Below are 26,784 nucleotides of genomic sequence, written 5' to 3'. Positions count from 1 at the left end.
GGGGTTCTAGAGCGCTGGCTTCCTGGGGCAGAGGAAAGGAAGAAATGCGTGTTGTACAAAATCAGTACGTTCATATGTTTAATTAAATAGTCCTATTATTGAAAAAAAAAAAAAAAAGGAAGATGGGTAGGTGGATATTATTTTACAAAAATAACCTTAACTTATATTTTATTTAGATGGAAGTTTATTCATTTTGCATCAGTATAAGGGCAACCCAGAAAGAACTTTTAAAAAGTCAAGTTCTTTACTTAGAAGCAGCTTTGAATTTTCTTTAGCACTGAAGAGTTTGCTTTTATTTATTTTTAGCCTATAGCTTCCTTTTCTAGCATGTCTTCTTTACTTTTCATAAGCTCTTTCATAAAGTTGATAATGTGTTTGCCACTTTTTCTACTAATTTTATAGACCTTTTTAGGAGATATAAAAATGCTCACTGATGAAAAATTGGTAGCTAATTGGAAAATTTTTCAGGAATTAATAGAGGGAGACAATTAGCAAAAATTTGAAAATTAGTAAGCTAGTAAATAGAGTATGTAGTGTATTCATTCGTGATCATTGTACCCTTTGTAATGTCAGCAAAAGCACTTTTGCATCTTTATCCTGATGAAAGCTTCTGTCAGCCATGATAGAAAAGTCATCATTGGATTTGAGGAAAACAAGCTCTGGAGGAGAGCCATCTTAAAGTAAACACCAGTTTTGTGCTTCTCTTAACAAGAAAACCAGGAATTCGGGAACTTGCCCTCTGACCAGGGTGGGATGATAAGATGCAAATCATAAATCTCAAAGTTGTTTGGAGTTCATTGTACTCTTTGGGCCATTCTGTTTCCTCAAATTCATTCTGATCGTCCATAAAAAGAGGCTGTTATTCAAAAGTATGTTAGAGGCTTTCCGCAAAATGGAATCTTAGCAGCTGTGCTTATTTCTTTATCAAGACACAGAAAGATTCCTTTGGAAAATGTAGTCTGGTAAAAGCTATGTGCTTTCAGGAGAATGAGAAATCTCGTCTGTAAGTATGTAGTAGATATGGTGATTGTCAAACTAGGCAACAGATTTAAAAGAAATTTCCAGACTGTAAGATATACAAAGCAGTGCATATTTGATGAATTTAGTAGGTGAAGAACATAATTCATGTAAATGTCATTATTGTATTTTACAGAAATTGTGCATCTTTGACAGTTTTGGAACCCTAGTCTTTGCAGTATTTATGGGGGTGTGGGGTAAGTTATATATATATATATATATATTTTTTTTTTTCAGTTTCCTTTTGCCTCTTAACTGAAATCAAACAAACAAAAACCCTAAAATCACATAAGTACTGAACTTAACATCTTTATACGGTTTTATATACAGAGACTATCAAAACAACCCACTTTCAGTCTCTTGGATTGCCCAAGCTTCAGCTCCCCTGGAACTCCACATTTATAATTCTTAGGGCCATTGTATCAATTACTGCATAAAAAAACTACCTCAAAATGTAGTGGCTTAAAACCCACATGTATTATTTCTCATGGTTCTCGTGTCAGGTGGGAAATTCGCCAAGCAGGGTTGGTGTACAGGGCTCAACCGGGCCACCTCGTCTTGGTCTGCATGGTTTCTCAACCTCCAGGAGCTGGACCAGCATTCTTCACATGACAGTTCAGGGTTCCAAAGAGAAGCAGGAAAGGAAAAGTGCACACCAGGCATTTTTTAAGCCTACATTTGCATCTAGTTTGCAAATGTTCCATCAACCAAAGCATGTCATGGTCAACCCAACAACAATGTGAAGAGATGGGAGGACAGCTTAAGGGCTTAGATAATACAGGGAGGCATGGTTCACTGGCAGCTGTTGTTGTAATAGCATCCCTAGCTGTGATCCAACCTAATTTTCATGGGGTAGGGGTTCAGGAAAAGCAGCAACGTGGGGATTCCAGGTAAGCTTTCTTGTTTATATACTTCTGTATGAGTAACTAGATAATGAATACATGCTGCTACTCTTATCATAACAACATTCTGTTTAATAAATAGGACAGATGTGATCCTTAAGAATATAATTTGTATATAGAAGCTTTAACACTATATATTATTTATCTTGAAAAGCATCATTAATGTAATGAGGCAATTATCATTTTATACAGACTTTGACATGTTTAATTGATGTGAATGTTCTACCATAGGAGAAAAAAATGTTCATTTTCAAAGATAATGCATTTCCAATTTCATTGTGTGAGTCTGGGATAAAACAGTTCAGGGTGTAGCTAGGTGGGGGAGGAAACAGAACCAAGTTTCTTATTTTGGAGAAGACAGCCTGTCAACACATGCTCCTTACATACAGACACCATTGTTTATAGGTGTCCCTGGTGGTATTTCCCTTTTGCAGTGGTTGTGCCTATGAAGGGTCCCCAAATGAATCACAAAACAGGCAGGCCAATTACTTTGGACACTTTTAAGAGATATTAGTTGCCACTCCTGCATGAAGTAAACTGTAAGATAGCCAAATGTACCTAATAAGTCACATTGTCATTCAGACATTTAGCATGTTTTGGCTGGAGACCAAACAGTAGCTAATATTTGCCACACGGAAGAATAAAGATCAAGTTCATATATTAAGATTCTCTGTCTCCTTCACTGTGAAATACACCTTTCATTTTTTTTATCCTTGTAAGAGGGTGAGTGCTGAACATGTGGGCAGAGGCAGTTTTAACTAAACTGCCCAAACCTCAGTCTCAACACTAATTCATAATCTATAAAATTCAAACACATCTATTGAACTCCGTATATTAATAGAGCTGATAGCCCTAATTAAAAGAGACTTCTTAAATGAAGCAAAAATTACTTTGACACAAAAGAAAAGCTTCAAATTTCCTAACCAGCTCTGCTTTCTGTGATCATTAAACTACACCATGTTTATAGAAGCGACAGGCATATTGAGCTGCTGATTTTATTTCATCAGATTTTAGAATGCAGAAAACATTTCAGCCCTGCTCATGGCACCATATGTGTATCTTTAAGGATATGTGTGTGTATGATGAAGTTTTTATTTTAAATGCCTTATTGCTTTTCTTGTTACCTCTGCCTGATGAGAACTACTGCTGGGAACCTCATTACAGAAAGCCTGCAATTGCAAAACTGAAGTTTTCATATCACCATCATCATACTCCTGTACCATCTCTTGTGCCCAGATGTATGTTGCAGAGTATTTTTCTTCTCCCTGGAAACTATAAAAGTTGAAAGGAGAAAACCTTGTATAATAAATTTTGCATAAATCATGTACTTCTTTGAAAAATATCCCCCCTTTTAGGCCAAGCCAGTCCATCTGCTCCTACTGACTCCTAGAGTGCTAAACACCAACTACTCCCGGTGGAAGTAGAGGTTCTGAAAGCCTTTTCCCCTCCCCATTCCTTGTCGTTTCTTACCTACTTCTCTTTGATGCTCCCCACCAGCCTCTTGGCTGGCTGCATGACTGCCATTTTTAATTTTCACCTTTGAGTTCTAGGGTGGGCCTAGTGATTCCTAGAAAAACTCAGACACCTAGCTCATAAGAAGGGGGATTTCAGGAAGCCGTCACCCTGACTAGCTTCACTTGGAGATCAGAAAGTGACTATTACAACTGTTCGTTTCAGGTCTCTGCTTCTGTGGCAGCATCCACACTAGCAAAATGATGCAACTCCTGTGACCACCTCTGTTTCCATCCAGCTGCATTTCTGATGTTGGTGACACACAGGTGCATCTGATGGGCATTTTAAAAACCACATCTGGAATCCTAGCTGCAGGAGAGTCTGAGAGATGTATTTTTTTTTAGAATTACAATTTTTAAAATTTATTCAAATATAGTTGACTTACAACATTGTGTTAATTTCTGCTGTACAGCACAGTTATTCAATTATACATATACAGGAATTCTTCATATTTTTTCCATTATGGTTTATCACAGTATATTGAATATAGTTCCCTGTACAATACAGTATGACCTTGTTATTTATCCTGAGAAATGTATCTTCAGCCTTGTAGTCTTTCAGTTAGGAAGTAGGAATCTAGGCTAAGCAAACTCATCTACCTTTGTGAGTGATTACAGAAGTCTGAATAGTTTCAAGACCCAATAAAACCTGCCAGGCCTTTAGCAGCAAACTGTTAAAGCAACCAGAACGATCCCAGCTACAGAGTGGGCCTTGTGCTTAGACATTGCTGGATACAACCACCTACACTGTGTATTGGAATCTTCCATCAGATGGATATTTTCTTTAGCTGTATAATATCCTTACATGTCATAGACCCTGCTGAGTTCTCAGCTCTATGACATGAGGAACTAAGAAACTCCCACCCATTCCTACAGCCCTCCAAGGTTCCGAGGATTTGCTGCCCACTCACTATTTTTCCGGAGAAGGCATTGGCACCCCACTCCAGTACTCTTGCCTGGAAAATCCCATGGACGGAGGAGCCTGGTAGGCTGCAGTCCATGGGGTCGCTAGGAGTCGGACATGACTGAGCGACTTCACTTTCATTTTTCATTTTCATGCCTTGGAGAAGGAAATGGCAACCCACTCCAGTATTCTTGCCTGGAGAATCCCAGGGATGGGGGAGCCTGGTGGGCTGCCATCTATGGGGTCGCACGGAGTCAGACATGACTGAAGCGACTTAGCAGCAGCAGCAGCAGCAGCATTATTTTTCGTCAGGCCATTTCAGGCTTGCACAGAAGTCCTACCACTTTCCACTCAGAATGCATCAACTTCAGGATTTGGTAAAAAGCATCCATTTTATGTTCAAGTTCAGGGAGGAAGGGGAAGGGTATTCACTGTCCTTTCCTTATAGCAACTGATTAAATTGCTTCTCTTGCTTTTTGTGAAAAGAGAAGTTTTCATAACTCATCTCCTGCTAATACTGTCGCTAGATTGTTCCTGAGCAAATGAGTGGCTGTTACGCTCCCATTCTAAAGATGAGGAAAATGACACTCAGGCAGATGCAGCAAATTACTAGAGGCCCCAAAGACAAAAAGTGACAATCACAGAATCAGAGCTCTGTAGGTACTTTGGTTGTCGTCAGCCCTTAAATCAGTGACAAAATGCAGGGAATAGTAATAAAGTTGTAACAGACCTTTAAAAGGATATGGAAGTATTTATTTGATATAATTGCACTATCTTATCTGGGGATCTGAGAAATGGGTTGGAAAATAATGGTTCTACAACCTTGGTCCTACCCCACCTATGCAGGTATAAACCCTTCTTTCTGGATCAGGAGGAAGGAAGCCCAGCCTCACGAGATCAGTCCTGTTCATTTTATCCACCTGCTTGTGGGTCCCAAAACACAGTAGGGCTTTCGTGTCCTGCATCACAGATTTTTTTCAAATAGTTATGCTTGAAGATACAAATTCGTGAAAGTACGCTGCTCTTTAAAATGAAGTGAAAAGTAATTTTCTTTACTTAGAAGAAGAAAATAAGAATTTTCTTCATTGAAAAGCAATAAAAATTTCAAAAATAGCTGTATTTCTCATATTTCAATTAAAGTGACAAAATTTAGAGAGATTCCATAAACACAGGGAAAGTATCCAAAGTGGCTTTCGAGAGCTTTTTCCAGGCTAGCCTTATAAAGTGGCTATTAAAGGAAAGATACCATCTTCTCACCCACCCACAGTCCCTTTCTTGAGGTTGGAAAGGGCCAGCATGTCCCCTGGCGAGTGGTCCTGGGTCAAGTGAACTATGGGACAGGATGGTACATGTGATATTTTCTGTCTCTCTCTCCTGAATAACTCCCAGCACTCAAAGGGCCGGAGCCACCACAACCTCACCCATCAACAGTTGCATCCTCCTCTCAGCTGCTCCAGGCCCTCAAGATGGGCAGAGCAGAGAGTGGTAGACAGTGGTCAGTCAGGCATAGCAGGGAGCGGCTGGAGCGAGCTTGGCTCCCCAAGTAGACGATTACATCCTTCAGCTGTCCCAGGCAGTGGCCATCCTCCAGTTTTTGGAATGACTTCCCACAGTACATTCATTGAGCTAATACTTACCCAGTGCCTGCTGTTTGCTAGTGTTTCAGCCATGGGCTAAACCAAATCCCTGCCCTCATGGACATCGTAAATGATAAATGCAGGAGCAGACAAAGGTCAGGATGTGTGAGTGCTATCCATTGTGACGTGCACAAGTGGAGATCAGCGTAGGGAATAAAGTGTGTGCCTTTTTTGCAGAGTGTACACTCACTCTGGACTGATTTCATAGCTGCAGAGGGGAAGACAGAGTGGAAAGAACTTCATGGGTGGAAGGTGTAATGCAATGTTGGCAATAGGATTCTCAAATTAAAAAGTAGGGGTCTTCTGTTAGATAAGGTGTGTGGTCGTATGAGCCCAGGGGTCTTTAGTAAGTGGGTGCTGGTTCTGCTTCATGTGCAGCCCGAGGAGAGTTGGCTCATTCCCCAAAGCTGGGGTCTCTTTTTGGAGTATCTGCATGTGAGGCGAGCATGGGTCAGATGGGGAGCAGGGCCAGTCAGTCACAGCTTAGTCCACAGTTAGCTGGTGCCCTCAAGGCTTTCATCCCATGGATACTTCATTCCCCCCGGATGGGGGAAAAGTGCGAATGGCTGGGCAGGTTCTCAGTGGCGGAGGCATCGCTCTCTGTACAGAACACTCAACACTGTGGATCCCTTGCCCTGACCCAGACGAGGCTGTAGAGTAGCTGAGCTGTGGTACCATGCTTCCGTTTCAGCAAAATGGTTTGTTTTTGAAGGTTCTGGTCAAGGAATCACAAAGTGCTGTCTTACCCATAAATGAGGAACAAACTCTTTCATTCTGGGAAGGGCATGTAGAAGGAGAAGGGCCTGTCCTGAAAGCAGGAGCCACTCTGGGGACTGGTTGAAATCTTTCTAGCTTCCCAACCGCACAGATGATTAGTGGCCTCCCCCACTTTGTGCTCTTTGCCTCCATTGACAGCAGCATCTGTGGGAAAAAGCCAGGCTGCCACCCATATATGCTTGTGAACATGAGGTGATCACAGCAGTGGCATCATGAGGGTTAGTGTACCCACAAAGGCAGTGTTGGGACAGAGGGCAGTTACTAGCTCTATGTCCTGGAGGAGGAGAATCAGACACTGGGCAGGCAAGCAGTGATGACATCTCAGCAGAGTGGGTGCTGGAACAGAGCCAGCAGGAGGCGGGATATGGAGCAGTTGGGCTCATTTGTAAGAAGGGCTTGGGCTCTGAAGCCAAGCATACCTTGGTTCAATACCTGACTCCTTATCTCAGGCAAGTATTTGAAGTTTTCTGTGCCTCTGTTTCCTGATGTCCAAAATGGGGGTGGTAATAGCAGTTACCTCAGAGGGTCATGAGGGTCTTTATAAATGTTATGTCATTTAGCTCAGGACAGCCTGTAAGCTCCTTCCTATTTCCCCCATTTTCCATAGAGGGAAGCAGTAGCTCAGGCTGTGGAAACATTGTAACCGGTAGTCAAACATCTAGTGATTGTCACAACCAGAATTCAGACTTGATTCCAATGTCCAGATTATCTCTACTCTCACTTACTGTTGTTGGAACATCAGTGAAGTCAGAACAAACACTGCCAGGAGGTGGGTGTTTTGAGCATTTCCGCTGTCCTTGCCATCGGGAAGCATTGCGTTCACCTTCCTCATGGCGCATCCCGAGGTTTCCCCCGCATGTCCAACTGCCCGTGGCAGGGTCTGCAGGATTTCAAGACAGCCTCTGTTTGCCCTCTACCCAAAGGCTCCCTGTTGTCTGCAGGTTGATTCTTAACCCTGACTGCCCCGTCGACCTTTCCAAAGACCAAAAACAATGCCAGACCGATAAAATCAGAACCTTGAGGGTGGTGCCCAGGTTCAAAACATTTTAAGAGCTCTCAGTGCTTCTCCCGCAGCCAGAGTGAGAACTGCCCCTCCATAGTCCATGCAGAGCTCGTCCACTCTTACCCCAGTTACCGCTGGAAACAGGACAAATTCTCTGCTCAGTCTGGGTCTTTCTCCCGAGTTCTAGACTTTTATCTGCCTACCAGACATCTCTCCTGGGGCCCGCAGGCAGCTGATCAGAACCAAATCAGTTGTCTTCTCTCTCAGACTTGCTCCTTTTCCTGCCCTTATTTCAGGGAGTGACACTAGAATTCAGGACACTGCCAAAGCCAGAAACCTGGCAAGCATCCTTGATCGTCCCCTTTCATCACACCTGCATCCAATCTGTCTACCTGCTAAGATGCCATCTTCTCTCACCTCCTAGCTGAAGCATCCTGGACCGGCCCTTGGGTCTAGCTGCCTCTACTCCTTCTTGACCGCCTTTGATGTCTCCTCCATCTTTAAGGCACACAGAGTCCTTTGTGATATTCCCCTGCCATCTGTCCACCTGGCGGCCCCACCCATCTCACCACACTCTGGGCTCAGTTCTGGACTATTTGAACTTCCTGGAAAGTAGTGCTCCTGTGTCTCTTTAGCATCTTGCCTTTGCACACACAGCTCCCTGGGGGAAATGGCCTTGACATTCTACCTTCACCTGATCAGCTCTGTGGCATCTCAGAACTCACCCCAGAGGCCCTCTTCTCCGGGACAGCCTTGCTATCGATACATTGTGACTCTGTGCCCAGACCACCCAGCACTTAACTAGATCACAGCCCTCTTAAAAGTCCACTGTAAGTAGCACTTCACTGTCATTCCTATACACTTAGAAGCTCCTTGAAGCAGACACCGTATCTTTTTTCCTCTTTATTCTCGGTACTCAGTAGAGACTCAGAAATATTTGTGGGTGTAACTGGTTATTGCAGAATTTCTGTGTAGAAAAGGCTAATGGGTAACAGTCTGATTGGAAGAAGTGCCTAGGGGATTTACCCTGAAACCATATTTTCAATGAACACTTAGTATTGTTTCTGTCTAGTATTTGAAGTGGCTAGTCTTGAAAAATAATAAAGATTTCTAAAAATTGTTTTACTCATACTTTATACAAATTGAAAAATATATTTCCATATTTAAGAACATTATTTTAATTGGGGTGACTTGGGCGGTAGAAAATAAAGATTTGGGGACCACTAAAGTATTCTCATCCCCCAGGCCCTTTGGAGGGAATGAGGGAGAGGAATGCAAGGAGAAGCAGACTAAAAGATGGACCATGGACTGCTTTGAATTATTATAGTTGCCTTTGTTTTTTTATTGGCAGTAATGTGCTAGTAGCAGATGCTTTAGTGGTAGACACGATCACATTCCTTCTGACCATCACACTACTACCATCCCCATGATATAGCCTGGTTTCACAAGTTGGATAAATTATCAACATTTTCCTTAAAAAACAAACATTAGCTCACTTTTCTCTTTTAAGTGTTAGTGTCATCTATAATTAAAATCGGATTTTATTGACCATGTACAAAAGTGTTGTGAGTAATTACTATTATTCAGTACAGATTTCTGAAGCATCACTGATCCTTGAAGAACCACATGATGCTTTTCTTTCTCTTTGTTAGTAACCTTGTTTTTGGAGTTTTGGAAGCGGCGCCAGGCAGAACTTGAGTACGAATGGGACACCGTTGAGTTGCAGCAGGAAGAGCAAGCCCGACCAGAATACGAGGCACGGTGCACTCACGTGGTGATCAATGAGATCACTCAGGTAAGTAGGATGTCGTCTGCGTGCAGTTCAATCTATATATTGCTGGGGTTCTCAAACTTGGTTGCACACTGGAATCACCGAGGAGCTTATAAAATGTTGATGCCCAGCTTCTGTCTATGTACACTCATGATACATTCTGGCACAAAATTTTTTTTAAAGCTTCTTTGGTGATTTTTAATGTACAACCAAAGTGAAGGAGCACTGTTCAGAATAGTGGACACAGGAGACAACTGTGGTCCTTTCTTTCTTAATAACAGTAAAATGAAAAATACATAAACTCTGAAAGAAATGTATAAAAGATGTATTGATTTGTATCTTTCCATACCAGTAAAAAAAAAAAAAAAAAAATAGACACATTGCTTTTCATAGTTGATTCTCAATTTTTCACATGTACCTTCATTATTACAGCCCTCTCTCTCTCGCTTTTTTTTTTTTTTTTTTGAGCCTTTATTGAATTTGATACAATATTGCTTCTGTTTCATGTTTTCGTTTTTTAGCCACAAGACATGTAGGATCTTTGCTCCTTGACCAGGGATTGAACCCACACAGCCTGTATTGGAAGGCAAAGTCTTAACCACTGGACTGCCAGGGAGGTCCCTACAGCTCACTTTTCATCAGACTAGCTGTCTTGCACTAAGCCTCAGCCACTGCTCCCCCTTCCGGTTGGAATGTGCACAGAACAGAGTGACTGTTACCCTAAAACCGGAGAGTGGATGAAAAGGGGAAACATTTGTTGAGATCCCACTATATTCAGGCCCCATATTAGGCATTTTGTATAACTAGAAAGGTAAACATGCTGCTTTTACGGTTGCTGCAGAATTTAAAAATAAGACTCTCTATCTCTTTGTATAAACATTTCAAAGTCAGTGAAAGATGATTTTTTAAAATCATCTGCATTATTGCTTCTTTCCATCAACATAGAAAATTTAGAGCCGATTGTATTTGCAGTCATCAGTATAAGGACAGTAGGTTTTGAATACGAATAACTCTTGGAAAGAAAATGCTTTTTACCAAGAGCATCTGAAAATGGCTCCAGCTATAGACTTATAAATTGAATCACAGATTTACAGAATGTTGGCACTAAAAGGGTCTGGAGAGAGCAGTTCAACCCCCTCATTTTATAAATGGGAAAAAAGTGAGGTTCAGTTACTCAACAGAAGGTGACAGTTGTCTTTTATAATGTAACAGGCTTCAAATAATTTCCATTATGAATAGTTCTCTTGTTTACAATGAAAGACGGGGGTCAAAGCATGTGTTTGTGAAAGATTGTACATTCAGAAAAGAAGGCTGAAACTTAGACAAAATCAGATGTGCATGTTTTTGAGTACTGAAAAACAAACGGCTATGTTATTGGCAACGTATGAAAAATACTGAGGAAAAGATATTTTAGAAATTTAAACCTACCCATTTTAAATTTAAAATTGCCAGCTAATAAGTTAAATTTCCATTGTAGCATTGCTTGGTAAAAAATTAAAGATGAAGGTTCATTTTTTCCCTTCTTATTCCTCACTTTGCTTTTATTGCAAACACACCCTCCTTTGTATAGAGAGGCCAGCAGTGTTATGGTGAGGCCCTGGGGATAAAACGTATGGAATTCATATCCTAACACAACAACTTACTAGCTGAGTGATATTGGAAATTTGTTAACTTCTCTGTGCCATAGTTTAGCCAGCTGTAAAACAGAAATACAAGAGTTGTTTCCTCATATGATTGTGGTAAGCTGATGAAGTTAAGGAATAGAACCTACTTGGAATAACACCTGGAACAAAGGAAATGCCATGTATATGTTTACAGCTATGATCACATGGTTGATTGGGTCTCTAAAAACAATCTCAGTATATTCATATAAACGATAAAATAGAAATGCTAAAAACTCAAGAGTTACACTGTATTAATACAAAAGTTCAGTCAGGAAACTTACAATGGATACCTGGTACTTGCAGATATCTGCGAAACTTTCTGTCCTGCACAGGCTCTTTGCTATCACTGCAGTCACTTCTGAAATCTGAGACAAGCTCAGGAATAGCGTTGTCAGACACCCAGACTGTTGAGCTCAAATCATAGCAGTTAAACAGTATGTTATTCACACTTGCCTTTTCAGAAACTGTTAGTAAAATAAACACTGCACTGGTTTTGTTGTGTGTATGTTTGAAATTGTTAACAAAAAAAAAAAAAAAAACATGCAATTTTGAATAAGGAGGCTGAGTTTGAAAACTAATTTTTTAAAAAAATTAAGCCTAGGCTTTTGAGACCGTGTGTTTTTTAAGAGCACCCAAAAATGCATTTTTCCTGGAAGTCAAATGTTAATTTTGTATCATTGCTGTTTATAGGGGCTGGGATAAGTTAATGATTTTATCTTTATTTTTTATTTTTTTTAATTTATTTATTTTAATTGGAAGCTAATTACTTTACAATATTGTATTGGTTTTGCCATACATCAATATGAATCCGCCACGGATGTACACGTGTTCCCCATCCTGAACCCTCCTCCTACCTCCCTCCCCATACCATCCCTCTGGGTCATCCCAGTGCACCAGCCCCAAGCATCCTGTATCATGCATCGAACCTGGACTGGCGATTCGTTTCTCATATGATATTATACATGTTTCAATGCCATTCTCCCAAATCATCCCACCCTCTCCCTCTCCCACAGAGTCCAAAAGACTGTGCTATACATCTGTGTCTCTTTTGCTGTCTCGCATACAGGGTTATCGTTACCATCTTGCATTAGTATACTGTATTGGTGTTTTTCTTTCTGGCTTACTTCACTCTGTATAATCGGCTCCAGTTTCATCCACCTCATTAGAACTGATTCAAATGTATTCTTTTGAATGGCTGAGTAATACTCCATTGTGTATATGTACCATAGCTTTCTTATCCATTCATCTGCTGATGGACATCTAGGTTGCTTCCATGTCCTGGCTATTATAAACAGTGCTGCGATGAACATTGGAGTACACGTGTCTCTTTCAGTTCTGGTTTCCTCAGTGTGTATGCCCAGCAGTGGGATTGCTGGATCATAAGGCAGTTCTATTTCCAGTTTTTTAAGGATTCTCCACACTCACTGTGTGTGTGTATATGTTTATATGTGTATGTATGTGTGTTTATCAACTTTAAATGTACAATATGATAAATTTTGAAACGTGTACATATACAGGAAGGTAACCACCACCACAAACATAAACATAGAGCAATTCTTTTATGCCAAGTGTCCCCTTGTATATTAATAATTTTGGATTCTAGATCCTCCCTGAAATCCTCACCTTGACAAGCACTGATCATTTTTTCCTATAGCCATAGGAAAAAGTGATTTTTCCTATAGTCTTGTTTTTTGTGGAATTTTTATATAAATGAAAATGACTAGGATATAGTCTTCTGTGTCTAGTTTCTTTTAATTATCACAATCCTTGTGAGATTCACCCAAACTGCTTGGTGTATTCTTAGTTCTCCTTTTACTAAGTAACTTATCATTACATACATATACTACAATTTGTTTATCCTTTGAATAGATTGATGATGGGCAATTGGGATTCTTCTAGTTTGTGTTATTATGAATAAATTTCTGTGACATTTACATACAAAAAATTAAACCTAGGATACAGCAAACCAATTAGGAGAAAAATGATTTTGTTGAAATCCTTGATTGACTTTTTTTTCTTTTTTAATTAGGAAGAAGAGCGTGTTCCCTTTACCACATGGGGAAAGTGTATACGTGTAACCCTCTGTGCCAGTGCTGTCTTTTTCTGGGTAAGAGTCTGCAACGGGTGTTTTTCAGTATCTAATTTTAAATGTTGAGAAAACTGAAAAGTCGAGCTGGAAACTGTGCAGTCTCATAAAAAAGATTGACTCCAGAGAACAATTAAGCCACCACATGGAGTGGCTCTCAAGGTTTCACAGTAACTCCCACTACGCATGGCTCTTCCAGCTTTTTTTTTACCTCTATTCTTTAAGTCAGATCCATGGTTCAGGTTTTCCAGTTTCTAATAGAAAGACCAGATGGGAGGCATCAAGTATTCTAAAATTTTCCAAGAGTTGCCTTAATATAAAGATAATAGGAACTATCAAAAATAAAACTTCTAAAAGACATGAAATCTTAAATGATTCTAGATAAAAAGACAGTGCTTCTAAAATATCAGAACTTAAAGTAATTTTGTGTTTATTATTAATAAAATCATATTGTTGCTGTTCAGTCACTAAGTTGTGTCTGACTCTTTGTGACCCTATGGACTGCACCACACCAGGCTTCCCTGTCCTTCACTATCTCCCAGAGTTGCTCAAACTCCTGTCCATTGAGTCAATGATGCCATCCAACCATCTCATCCTCTGTCACCCTCTTCTCCTACCCTCAGTCTTTCTCAGTATTAGGATCTTTGCCAATGAGTCAACTCTTCCCATCAGGTGGCCAAAGTATTGGAGATTCTGCTTCAGCATCAGTCCTTCCAACGAATATTCAGGGTTGATTTCCTTCAGGATTGACTGGTTTGATCTCCTTGAAGTCCAAGGGACTCTGAAGAGTCTTCTCCAGCACCACAGTTCGAAAGCATCAGTTTTATGGCCTTCTTTATGGTCCACCTCTCACATTCATACATGACTACTGGAGAAACCATATCTGTAACTATATGGACCTTTGTTGGCAGTGTATTGTCTCTGCTTTTTAAATATGCTGTCTAGGTTTATAATAGCTTTTCTTCCAAGGAGTGAGTATCTTTTAATTTCATGGCTGCAGTCACTGTCTGCAGTGATTTTGGAGCCCCCAAAATTAAATCTGTCACAGTTTCCACATTTCCCCATCTATTTGCCACGGAGTGATGGGACCAGATGCCATGATCTCAGTTTTATGAATGTTGAGTTTTAAGCTAGCTTTTTCACTCTCCTCTTTCACCTTCATCAAGAGGCTTTTTAGTTCTTTGCTTTCTGCCATCAGAGGGCTATCATCTGCATATCTGAGGTTGTTGCTGTTTCTCCTGGCAGTCTTGATTCCAGCTTGTGATTCATCCAGCCCAGCGTTTTACGTGATGTACTCTGCATATAAGTTAAATAAGTAAAAGGACAATATATAGCCTTGACGTACTCCTTTCCCAATTTTGAATCATTCTGTTGTTTCATGTCCAGATCTAACTATTGCTTCTTGACCTGGAAGTAGGTTTCTCAGGAGACAGGTAAGGTGGTGTGGTATTCTCATCTCTTTAAGAATTTTCCACAGTTCATTGTGATCCACATAGTCAAAGGCTTTAGCCTACTCAGTTAAGCAAAAGTAGATGTTTTTCTGGAATTCTCTTGACTTTTTCTATGATCCAGTGGATGCTGGCAATTTGTTCTCTGGTTCCTATTACTTTTCTAAATTCAGCTTGTACATCTGGAAGTTCTTGGTTCACTTATTGCTAAAGCCTAGCTTGAAGGATTTTGAGCATTTCCTTGCTAACATGTGAAATTGGTGCAATTGTGCAATAGTTTGAACATTCTTTGGCATTGCCTTTCTTTGGGATTGGAATGAAAACTGACCTTTTCCAGTCCTGTGGCCACCGCTGAGTTTTCCAAATTTTCTGGCATATTGAGTGCAGTACTTTCACAGCATCATCTTTTAGGATTTTAAATAGCTCAGCTGGAATTCCATCACCTCCACTAGCTTTGTTTGTAGTGATGCTTCCTAAGGCCCACTTGACTTCACATTCCAGGATGTCTGGCTCTAGGTGAGTGACCACACCGTCATGGTTATCCAGGTCATTGAGACCTTTTTTGCACAGTTCATCTGTGTATTCTTGCTACCTCTTCGCAGTCTCTTCTGCTTCTGTTAGGTCCTTGCTGTTTCTGTCCATCTTTTGGGGGCTTATTATTAATAAAATCATATTAGTAACATAATGAGTTTTATTAGCTCAAGAGACTTACCTGCTGGCTCAGCAGTAAAGAATCTGCCTGCAATTCAGAAGGCACAGGAGACACAGGTTCAATCCCTGGGTGGGGAAGACTCCCTGGAGAAGAAAATGGCAACCCATTCCAGTATTCTTGCCTGGAAAATTCCATGAACAGAAGAGCCTGGCAAGCTACCATCCATGCGGTCACAAAGAATCAGACACAACTGAGCACATGGTACAACATTAGCTTAAGGATAACCAGGTTAGAGAATAGGACATGAAGCCCAGATATGAGCTCAATAATAATTTAACATATGAAAAGGAAGGCATTACAAATCAGGGAGATCAGTAAAGATTATTCAGTAAGTGGCAATGAAACAATTGTTAGCTATTTGGGAAAAAAAGAAAGGAAAGATTGAAATCATACTCTAAACCACATTCTGTGATAAATTCCAGAAAAGAAACATTAAAAAGGTAACATCATAAAAAATTAGAAGTAAATATTGATATCAGTTCAGTTCAGTCGCTCAGTCGTTATATACAATTTCTAGATGTGGAAGAAGTTTCAGAGGAAAGTATTTCCCAGTTTCTATGCATCAAAAGCATCCTAAATTTAAACAGAACATCCAGAGGAAATATTTGTCAACAAATAGGACAAAGGGCTAGTTCCTTCAATACATAAAGACTTCAGAGCACTTCTAAGATAACACCAAAAATCTCGGGAGTTAAGAATGCAGAGGAGATGAATATGCATTCAGAAAGGAAAAAGATACAATGGCAGATGTCAAGCCTCAGTGGTAATTCAATCAACGCACATGAAAATGAAATACAGTTTTTCACCTCTCAGATGATAAGACTCTAAGGATGAAGTGCCAAGTGAGCATCTACTCTCATACCTAGACTACTGGATTTATACACTGCTCTAGCCTTCTTAGGAAGCAGTTTGGCAGTACATATCAAAAGTCAAAAATATTCTTATGCTTTAATCTACTAATTCAGCTTTTAAAAACTTTTAATCAGGAAGTATTTCAAAATGATAAAAATCAGCATGGATTTACTCAGACATTTTTATATATATTTCATGTACATATATAAATATTATATATACATATATAAAATCTCTGCCAAAAATGTCCTCCTTCCACCTTTCATACAGTAGAATATTGGACAGCCATGAAAAAGTATGTCCACAAAAATACTTTATGACCTTTAAAAATGTTAAGATTATGATGGGCTTAGGAACAAAGTTAATATGTAAAATAACTTTTAGATGCAAAGAGTACATAGTTCTGGAGGAATTAGGCCTACATATAGATGCATTCTTTCCTATTTTTATCTTTTATTCATTTTGATATTTGGAGTCTTTCAATTGTAGGTGACAGAAGATCAGTCTCCGGTTGGTTTAAACAATAATCAAAAATGGGAATGGGTGAGATTTCTTGGTTCTTATAACTGAAAAATCTCATGTCTGAGGTGTGACTTCAGTCAAGGGTATTGTAGCCCAGATGATGTCAAGGCTGGTTGTGTTCTGACTTCAGTCTGTGTCCAGTGGCGTCCCAGTATAGTGCTTCTAGGCATCCCTCAAGGGCACACGATGGCTGCAGTCTTCCAGATCTCACGTCACATCCAAGCCAAAAAAGGTCTACTTAACAGTTTCCCATGTTGACAGAGGAAGCTCATCTATCATGTGGGTACTAGCATTATGTCCTCACATCTTGGTGGCTCTTAGTAGGTTATTTGCCAATCCTTGAATCAGGTGCTGAGCCAATAGGATGAGACACTTATCTCAAACCAATTGGGATCTACGTGTGGAGCCCAGGGAGGGTGGGCAGTAGAGCCCAAACCACTAGAATAAAAAAAGAGAGGAGGTTATTTACCCTAAAACAAAACTAGGTGCTTTTCTAAGACAGGGAATAGCTCCCAGGCAGCAGAAGCAACCAGTGTCCAGTGTCCACAATCAGGGTACTTTACAATTTGCTCTAAAAACATACATTAAAGTCATGATCAGAAAAAATGAAATGTAAGAAACTGGAAGAAGGATGAAAAGTTTCCCTGTCTCTTTAAGAAGTATTGAACCCATTAAGTGCTCTAAAGAAAAATGGAAACATGTCAAGGTTGTAAAAGTTCTGAAATGAATTAGAATTCAACCATGTAGGAGGCAGTGCCATATAGAATTTCCTGTTTCTTGGACTTGAGAATCTCAGTTCTCTCACTAGTTGCTTAATTGGGAGCTTATTGCTTCATCTCTTTGTGGCTCTATTTCCTCATCTGTAAAAAGAAATACAATACTACCTACCTCACAGGACAGTTGTGAGGATTTTAAAAAATATGTGGATGCTGAAGCAATAGTAAGCATTTAAAGAATCTCAACTATTAATGATTACTGAATTTTAAAAATTACTAGCAGACTTAAAAAAAACTATTTCAGTGAGTGGCCTATGTGTGTTGTACATTTCTCTCAGCCTTAACTAATTTTCACACATACACGCACAGTATTATTTCCTTTCACAAGTGTGAAGCCTTAACTGTGAAGAAAAGGAGATAATGAGAGAGTTTAGAGCAGGAAGTATAATGCTTTACCCACAAACTGATGGCTTCAAAAGTAAGGAAAACATCTTTTTAACTCTTTGGGCCACCATAATCATAGCTAAACTTTAGATAGTGCTTTTCATGTGCCTGGGCTTAATGCTCTGTTTTTACCTGTAGTAACTCACTGAAGCCTCACAATAATCCTATCGATTAGTTGCTGTTATTATCCCCCCATTATATGGGTGAGGAAATTGAATGCCCCAAAGGCTAAATAATTTGCACTAGGCGGAGGAGCTGGGATTTGAACTCTGGAGTGCGGCCAGGCTTGTGATCGCTCCCTCTACTGCCCCCAAATGGTAGAAACCAGCTCCCCTCTGTGACTGTAAACAACATGATTTGCTTGGCCCCGTAATTCACATTCACTGTAGCTTTCTCTATCATGGCAGTCATCACAGGCCATCAGAGACACTGAATACATGCTTCCGGAATGTGTCCAAGAAGGTAGATTCAAAGGAATGCAGTTTAAAAATGGAACCTTCAGCGTGCCCCGTTCAGAGGCCAGAGAAAACCCACCTAGTGAGGAAGTGTCTGCTGTGTTTGACACCCCCACTGATCCTGGGTCTGTGCAGTCAAACTACAATGGATTAGGGAAATGAATCTTGTGCAGGTGCAGGTATAAATAACTGCCGGTTTAAGATCTCAAGATCCAAGTATAAAACGCGTGTGAAGCGTTTGTCAGCAGAGAGCTGCCTGCTGCCGTTTCCGGTAGTGACCTCGGGGCACCTCTGCAGCTTCACTGCTTCTCCTCAGGGTTTCCTCAGCTGTGGGGATGAAGACAGCAACCAGCACCTGCTCACCCACCCCCTCGAGTCAGTGAGAGGTTCTCTGTTGGAAGGAAACATATCCTTTTCTTGGGCTATGCTGTCCTGTGCTTAGTTTCTCCATAGTGTCTGGTTCTTTGCAACCCCCATGGACTGCAGCCCACCAGGCTCCTCTGTTCATGGGGATTCTCCAGGCAAGAATACTGGAGTGGGTTGCCATGGACTACAACTAAGCAAAAACCGCTCATTTATAACCTAAGTAATTCCATACCTAGAAGGGATATTTTCACTGGTTCTGCAATCACAGATTTTTTTTCTTCTACCAGAACATGCTACCACTCCATTTTGAAGATACTGTAAAGACTCTCCCTATTTCTCTCTTTTTGTTAGGGCTTCTTATTTTAGAACTGTTTCAGGTTTACAGGAAAAGTCACAGAAAGTACAGAGTTCCCACAGACCCCTCCTTCCCTGCTCACAGCGGCTCCTGCTGTTAGCATCATCCGTTAGTGGGTGTGCCAATTCTTTTGACTTACTATCATTGCTTCTGCTTTCTTTGAAATTTAACATTCTGATTTTCACCCCTCTTGTGGCACTTATGTGAGATTTACATCACTTTGCAACACATGTTGTCCATTTCAGCATGGGGCCGGTTTTTAAGTGTAAAAGTATAATTATTGACGAGTCTCACACTGATGTGTTAATATATTGTGTTTTCAGATCCTGTTGATCATTGCTTCCGTTATTGGGATCATTGTCTACAGGCTCTCAGTGTTCGTTATATTTTCTGTAAACCTTCGCAAGATCTCTAATGGAACAGACCCAATCCAGAAGTATGTAACTCCACAGATGGCCACATCCATCACTGCTTCCCTCATCAGCTTTATCATCATCATGATTCTGAACACTATATATGAGAAAGTGGCAATCATGATTACTAACTTTGGTAAGGTCCTGCTATATATCTATAACATGGGTCTTTTCTAAGCCATTTTTAGAACCAAGTAAAAACAGGGACTGTGTATTTTAGGCATTCCAATTACAGTATGTTACAATTTTTAGAAAATTTCAAGTGTAAACATATTTTATCCAGCCTGTCCAAGAAATGAATTATCTCCAGGTTTGCATTAGTAAAAGGGACAAAGCAAAGACAGTCATTATGATGTCCAAGCTCTGTGTAAACAGATCAGTGCTGAATAATATTTTCAATTACATTGTATTATGTACCCTATTGTTGAAAGTAAATAGTCTTTTTATTGCAAATAAGTGGAAGAGGGTCATAATGCCAGTGGTAAATCTGTTCCCGCATTGCCGAGAGGACAAACCGTTAGATTGTTATGCGTCTTCCCCCCACGCTGTTCATATTAATATAGCTCCACTCTCATCAGCTCTGGCGATTGTTGTAAATGTTTCTTCTTTCTGGCTTGTATCCCAGGCAGCTGCTTAGTAGCCAGAGTTAAGTGCTTCCTACACACTGCATGTGGCTGGGTCGTTCTCCAAAATGTTATGTTCAGTGGTCATCTTCTGAAAATGATAAGACTGATTTAAATTCTAAACTCAGAGGACAACCCATTTTGTCTTCCCCCAAATGCTTCCAGCAAACTTTCCCTTTCCAACAGACCTACCTTATTGCAGTTCAGGAAGACAAGAGAATGTCATTCAGCATACTGTTCAACATTAATTTTCTGTCTTACACTGAAAGAGGATAGTGCTTGCCTATTTGATATCATTGTGGTTATAAATTTTAAGGAACAGTTGACTACTTTTTTGCCCTTTGGGATATTGTTTCTCCTAGGGGGGAAACTCAACAATGTGTAAACTTGGAATTAACATTGTAGCTACATTAAGAAATTCAGAACAGCTGAAATGGAAACTGAATTGTATTTTTTTAATCATGTTAACTCATGTATCAGTATGATTTTGATTAGGGTCTCAAAGCTGTTAGCAATTTTAAAATCTTAACATTTCTTTTAACTACAGAACTCCCAAGGACCCAGACTGATTATGAGAACAGCTTAACCATGAAGATGTTCTTATTCCAGTTTGTCAACTACTACTCTTCGTGTTTCTACATCGCATTCTTTAAGGGCAAATTTGTGGGTTATCCAGGAGATCCAGTTTATTGGCTGGGAAAATACAGAAATGAAGAGGTGTGAACATAGAGTTATGTTCTCTTGGCAATTTAAGCTGTTGCGTGTTTTCTCTTAGTTGCCCAATGAAAAGTATATTCTTTACATTTTCATTGTATATTCCTTACAATCTTTTTTAGCCTAAACTAGAATTTTAGAAAAATAAATAAAATTAATGACTATTTCATGTTAGATCCATCTAAAATTTAAATGGGACTCTTTAATATTTCAGTGTGACCCAGGTGGGTGTCTACTTGAACTGACAACGCAGCTGATAATCATCATGGGAGGAAAAGCAATCTGGAATAACATACAAGAAGTGTTACTTCCGTGAGTACCGAGTTGTGTAATCTTGAGGATAGAACGGCCCACCCATCACACTCACTTCCCTGCATGTCCACATTGCTGCACGCCCACCTCTAACTTGGAGGAGACTCTCTGCTTATTATCCAGCCAACAGTGTGCACGTATCCAGTGTTTAATAATGATATTTTAAAACCTTTCTATTAAACATAAATCCCCATCTGCTATAGTTTCTGCCTATTAGCCCATCCTTGGGGGCTGATGGATCATAGCCCTCTGAGAGATGGCCCTTGTTGGAGCTTCAGACTAAGTTTTTTCACAGCTTGTTACAACTTTCTCCACCTTTTATACATGCATTTAAAAATCAGTAATAATAATTTGTTGAGTTCTAAGTATGTGCCAGTGTATTAAGTGCTTTATATACTCTCTCATTTAATCATGCAAACAATGCTTATTTTTATTTCCCTTCTGCAGATAAAGAATCCATGTCTTCATTAGGTTAAATGATTTGCCCGAGTTCACACAGCCAATAAGAGGCTACTGTGGGTTCAAGTGTAAAACCCCATGGCTCCAAATCCATGTGCTTTTAAGAACAGAGGTTCATTTATGGTCCTAAAGCACCATGCTATGTAGCAGTTTAGAAGACAGTTGTCAAAAATAACTACAAAGGTTTTGACTTACAGTTCTTTTCCTGGAAATGAGAACAGATGTTAGCTAAGGTCACTCTGTTTTTTTCAATGAAACCCAATCCCATATCAGAGTGGACAATTCCAATGCCATCTGCAATTTCTACATATTTCAGCTTACTGTCTTAGCATTCTATTGCTGCTTTAACAAATATCCCCACAGTTAATGATTATTGGAAGGAAATGAGGGGGGAGCCCCACAAAATAATAAATTGAATATTAATATCCTGTGGGTCCTGAAACTCAGAAGTCTGCAGAGGTCTCACTGGGCTAACATCAAGGTGCTGGCAGGGCTGCTTCCTCCAGGCTCTAGGGTAATCTGTATCTTTGCCTTTTCCAGCTCCTAGAGGCTACTTGCATCCCTTGACCTAGGACTTCTTTTCTCCATCTCACAGCCAGCAAGGTTGCCTGTCTCTGACTCTTTTCTGTGGTTACACCTCCCTCCCACACCCCTCTCTACCTTCTCTTCTGCCTCCATCTTGCACTTTTAATGACCCTTTGAGTACACTGGGCCCCCCTGGATAATCAAGTCTTGTCTCTCATAGAGTCAGCTGATTAGCACCCTTACCTGCATCTGCACCCATAATTTTCATATGTTCTGGGGATTAGGATGTGGACATCTTTGGGAAGACTATTTTCCTGCCTGCCACACTACCCTTTTCAAGATGATTTCTGGCTCTGAGTTTCTGTTGTCACAAAACTGTTGATCCCTCTCTTGTCTTGCTCCCACATCGGTACTCTGCTCCTGCCAGCCTGAATGCTGAATGCAACCTTCTCAACGTCCTCCAAAACCACTCACACAAGCAGGCCTTATTGACATTTGGGGCGTGGAGGAGAAACTTAGGCAACTTGACTCTCGAAATGCAAACTCCATCTCTTTAGTCTTTCATCCCACTGTACTACTGAGGATCTTGCTGTTGCTGTTTACTTATTACCCTTCTCTGTAGGCTCCAGAACACGAACATTCTGCCCTGTCTTCCTGCCACCACACCCAGCTTCCTTCTCATCTTTTCTTCTCCCTCTCCTAACCTTTCTTCTCTCTCCCTCATTACCAAGTTTCTGTTTATTCTCTTTGTAGAGCAGTTAATTTCTTGACTTTTTTTTTTTTTTCTTTTCTGTTTTTGAAGAGCAAAACCTTTTGGGTTTCAGCATGTCCTTCCACATTTCTTCACTGGAGCTTTATCTTCTGTCTTCAGTGTGAATTATCAGGGTCTGTCTGTAAATAAGGACATCCTTTTTTCTCCAGTTCCATCCATTTCCCTCAAAAACAGATTCTGATCTTAGCTGTGAAATGAATACTTTTTTGCCCTACTGTGCAGTAGACAATCCTTACCTTGGGCTCACAGTTAGATTTTTTCCAGATGAGTAAAAGTAGGTTGTGTGCAAATAATACTATGTTTCCATATGAAAATGAATGTATCAAATAGAGGAAAAGCTTAACTCAGATTACCAAAAAAAAAAAAAAAAAAAAGCATTTTCTGAAGGAAATAGGTTAGTTACCTAACACTGAGTGTTAGTGAATAATTCATCAGTGAGCTACTTTCTGATTTAAACAATCAAGGAGAAGGGTATATTTCCTAAACCAGTACTGAGAAATTCATACAAAATGGAATTTGTTCATGTGAAATAGTTAAAAATAAAGGATACATTATAGTATCAGTGGTTTGTCTATACCTTCACTTTAAGGAAACATATTTTTGTAAATTCTTGTGAGCTGAACTTTGCCTTCAGATATTTTGATTACTCACCTAGAATATTTAGGTAATGTGTTTTGAATTCTGTTTCCCTTCTCTGAAAACTGGGAGTGCTAAACGTTAGGCAAGTTCGGGACTTCCCTGGTGGTCCAGTGGCTGAGGGTCCATGCGTCCAGTACAGCGGGCCAGGGTCTATCCTCAGTCAGGGAACTAAATCCCACATCCTGCCACAAAGGTCCTGAATGACACAGAGAAGATCAAAGATCCCGTGTGCTGCAACTAGTACCAAGCATAGCCAAATAAATAAATTATTTTTTTAAAAAATTAGGCCATTTAGAGAATAGCTTCTGCTCTTTATAAAGGTGCCAGTTTCCTTCCTTCCTTTTTCATACAACATTCTAACATAGATCTATCAGTTTCTTTTGCTATCAGAACTACACCGATTCCAAAAACACATAGAAAGGAGAAAGAAAACTTACAAAAGTTAGTGGCTATTTTCACACCATTTAAATATGTCAAAAGGAAATGGTGATGATCTATAATATATGGATAAAATGTGGTAATAAAGAGACAAAGACAAAATGAGGTGTAAAGTGTTTCATACCACACTTTACATGTAGTAAATACTCAATAAAGGGCAATTTTTTTTATGATAGTGTTTGACTAATATGCATGGTCCATTCCTAAGAAAATTACTTTGTAACCCACGCTTAGAGGAAGAATCTTTTTCCCCAGCCTTGACCAGGGGAAGAAGCATCCAGTGTGTCTATACTTTTTTAAAGTTTTATAGGTGATTCTCATGGGCAATTAAATTGATATTCCTGTACTAGAATCATAACCCAATAGAAAAACCCAAAAGACCACGAACAATAACAGATGGACTTCAAACCAAGATTTCCTGCTACAGATGAGCCATTCAACTCAGACTGAGCACGAGGTTCAGAGTGTGAAGCTCAGAAAAGCAGGCTAGTCGGGACTTCTGATTTGACCTAATAGGATTGGTGGTGGGAGGCAATACAGTACAAGGAACAAGAGCCAGATGAGTCAGTCATGCAAGTGGCTGCCAGGACAGAAGTTTCATCCTGAATCCAAGTCATGATGGATTTGGGTCCCTGACCGTGAAAGATCGTTTTCTCTGGAGCCTGGAGAGGATTTCGCGAGAGGCTGAGGCTGAAAGTGTGAGGGCAGAGCAAAAACTAAACCAGTAGAACCCAGTGATCTTGAGTTTGGGTGTCACGAAGGGAGATGGATGTGTGTGGTCTTTGTTGCCACGTGTACCACAAGGGCCCTTGGAATGTCTGAAGAACGGTGCATTCCCGGCCAAACCTCAGACTTGATTACAGAGCTCCGGGTTGCGGCCTCGGAAGTAACACCAGCAACAAGTGCTCCACATCATTCTTGTAAGTGCTGAAGTGAGATGCAAGCCAAGACTCTAAATAACTTTGCTCTCATTTACTGTTGGCCTCAGCCAATTAGCCTCTGTTCGTCAAAAGAAAATCTCACACAGGGGGTTTTGATGTGTTAGCAAGTTTGCTAAATCCTCATCTGTTCTGAGTCATTTCATTCTGACAACAACCCTGGGCAGTGTAGGTTTTATCACCCCATTTTATGTAAACTTGACTAACGTTATAACGAATAAGAAGTGTGGATTCAGATCCAGGGATATGTCTGAACCCATATCCCCTCCACTTCCACAGCCTCCTGCTCTTCCCCTGATGTCAAAGAAGAAAGAAGTAGGGAAAGATTGTGAAGCCAAGGGCACCGTTGCTTGTAGAGAAATCTCCCCTTAGCAAGCCTGGGGAAGTGTCAGTGAGCAGTTAACACTGAGATCAGGAGCACTGGGAAACCCAGCATGGTCAGCTATTTGTAATTCACATCTTATACTCTGTGTGGGTGCGTGGGTATGTGTGTACATACAGGTGTTCACGTGCAACACATACAGTGGTCTTTACAGTGAAGTCCTTATAAATGTGCTGTGTAATCAGCCAGAGCTTAACCAGATGCTACGTTTTTTGCTGTTGTGGTGCATCTTCTGATGAACTCGACAAGTAAACCACAAGCCAGCTGTTATTTCAGGGGACAACAGCCCTATAAGCTAGAGCTGCACACCTTGTTTCAATGCCAACTGTTTCCAATTTCTTTTCAAGAGAAATTGCCATTAAAAAGGGTAGAGGGGGGTGGGGCATTCAGCTGGCCCAGAATCTTCTGAGAAAGAAAAACACATACCCAAGAGGAAACACAGGACTGCTCTGCAGGGCAGCTTCCAGCACTGGGCCAGGATTCCTCCGAGCTCTGCACTGACTTTGAAGAAATATGTCACATCTTTGGTCTTTAATTTGTTCAGCTGAAAATAGGGCCTTGGATCTGTCTTATCCAAAGTCAAAGGATGTCACTTTTCTGCACAGTGCCCTCAATGATTCCCCACTTCCTTCAGTGTAAAATAATGCCCAAACCTCACTGTGGTCTCCTAGGCTCCAACCCCCACAATCAACAGACTTACTTTTCTCTTTGCCCTCGACCACATGGGCCTCCAGACTTCCCTGATGGCTCAGCAGGTAAATAATCCGCCTGCTACACAAGAGTCGCAGGTTTGATCCCTGGATCAGGAAGATCCCCTGAAGGAGGGCACGGCAACCCACTCCAGTATTTTGCCAGGCAAAGAGTCAGAAGTGACTGAGCACACACGCACTCTGGCCTCTATGCCTTGTTTATTTTCTCTGGTAATTTTCAGTCTGCAAAGATCACTTTGGATAAGAGCAGGAAAATGGTGGGGGCAGGGGGCGGAGCTAAAGTTAATCAAATGGGGAAAAGTATTTTGAAAAAACTAAAATGCCCACATGAATAGAAGGTAGGAGGACAAATCATAGTTACAGTTGTGATAAAACCAGGTATGTAGTCAATATTATTCTTCAAAATATTTTGGGATAGAGAGGCAGAAATAAAAATAAATTTAGCATGAAAACAAGAAATTGAATTCTTGGAAAGATGATGTGTTCAGCTCAAAATGTCAGTAATCCTTTTATGCTCTTGGTCTGACAGTATTCTGACTGATAATTTGATCTTTTTGGCAGCTGGGTCATGAACGTGTTTGGACGGTGTCGCACCGTTTCAGGAGCAGAAAAGATAACCCCACGATGGGAACAAGACTACCATCTGCAGCCCATGGGCAAACTGGGGTTATTTTATGAATATCTTGAAATGAGTAAGTCACTAGTGAAATTTGGGGT

The 26,784-nt window shown here is 40.4% G+C and overlaps 1 protein-coding gene across 5 annotated transcripts in view; it reads left to right on the top strand.

Moving 5' to 3' along the window:
• The window catches only part of ANO6 (anoctamin 6), a 235,661-nt gene that overhangs the window by 186,423 nt on the left and 22,454 nt on the right, over positions 1–26,784 (top strand). For 3 of the 5 annotated variants that reach the window (XM_086399802.1, XM_086399801.1, XM_086399803.1), the window contains 7 exons: positions 1,154–1,214; positions 9,404–9,546; positions 13,216–13,293; positions 19,466–19,691; positions 20,726–20,895; positions 21,107–21,204; positions 26,629–26,759. In XM_086399802.1, coding sequence (XP_086255928.1) covers positions 1,154–1,214; positions 9,404–9,546; positions 13,216–13,293; positions 19,466–19,691; positions 20,726–20,895; positions 21,107–21,204; positions 26,629–26,759 — 907 coding nt within the window. Of the gene's footprint in view, positions 1–1,153; positions 1,215–9,403; positions 9,547–13,215; positions 13,294–19,465; positions 19,692–20,725; positions 20,896–21,106; positions 21,205–21,651; positions 23,520–26,628; positions 26,760–26,784 lie in introns of those variants that run through there. The other 2 variants (XM_086399805.1, XM_086399804.1) reach the window with 1 other exon arrangement.

Source organism: Bos grunniens, chromosome 5, assembly GCF_055505025.1.
Source record: "Bos grunniens cultivar Pamir isolate PY7600 chromosome 5, Bosgru_T2T1.0, whole genome shotgun sequence".
NCBI lineage: Eukaryota > Metazoa > Chordata > Mammalia > Artiodactyla > Bovidae > Bos > Bos grunniens.
The sequence above is the reverse complement of the archived record's forward strand: the minus strand, read 5'-3'. Positions and strand labels throughout refer to the sequence as shown.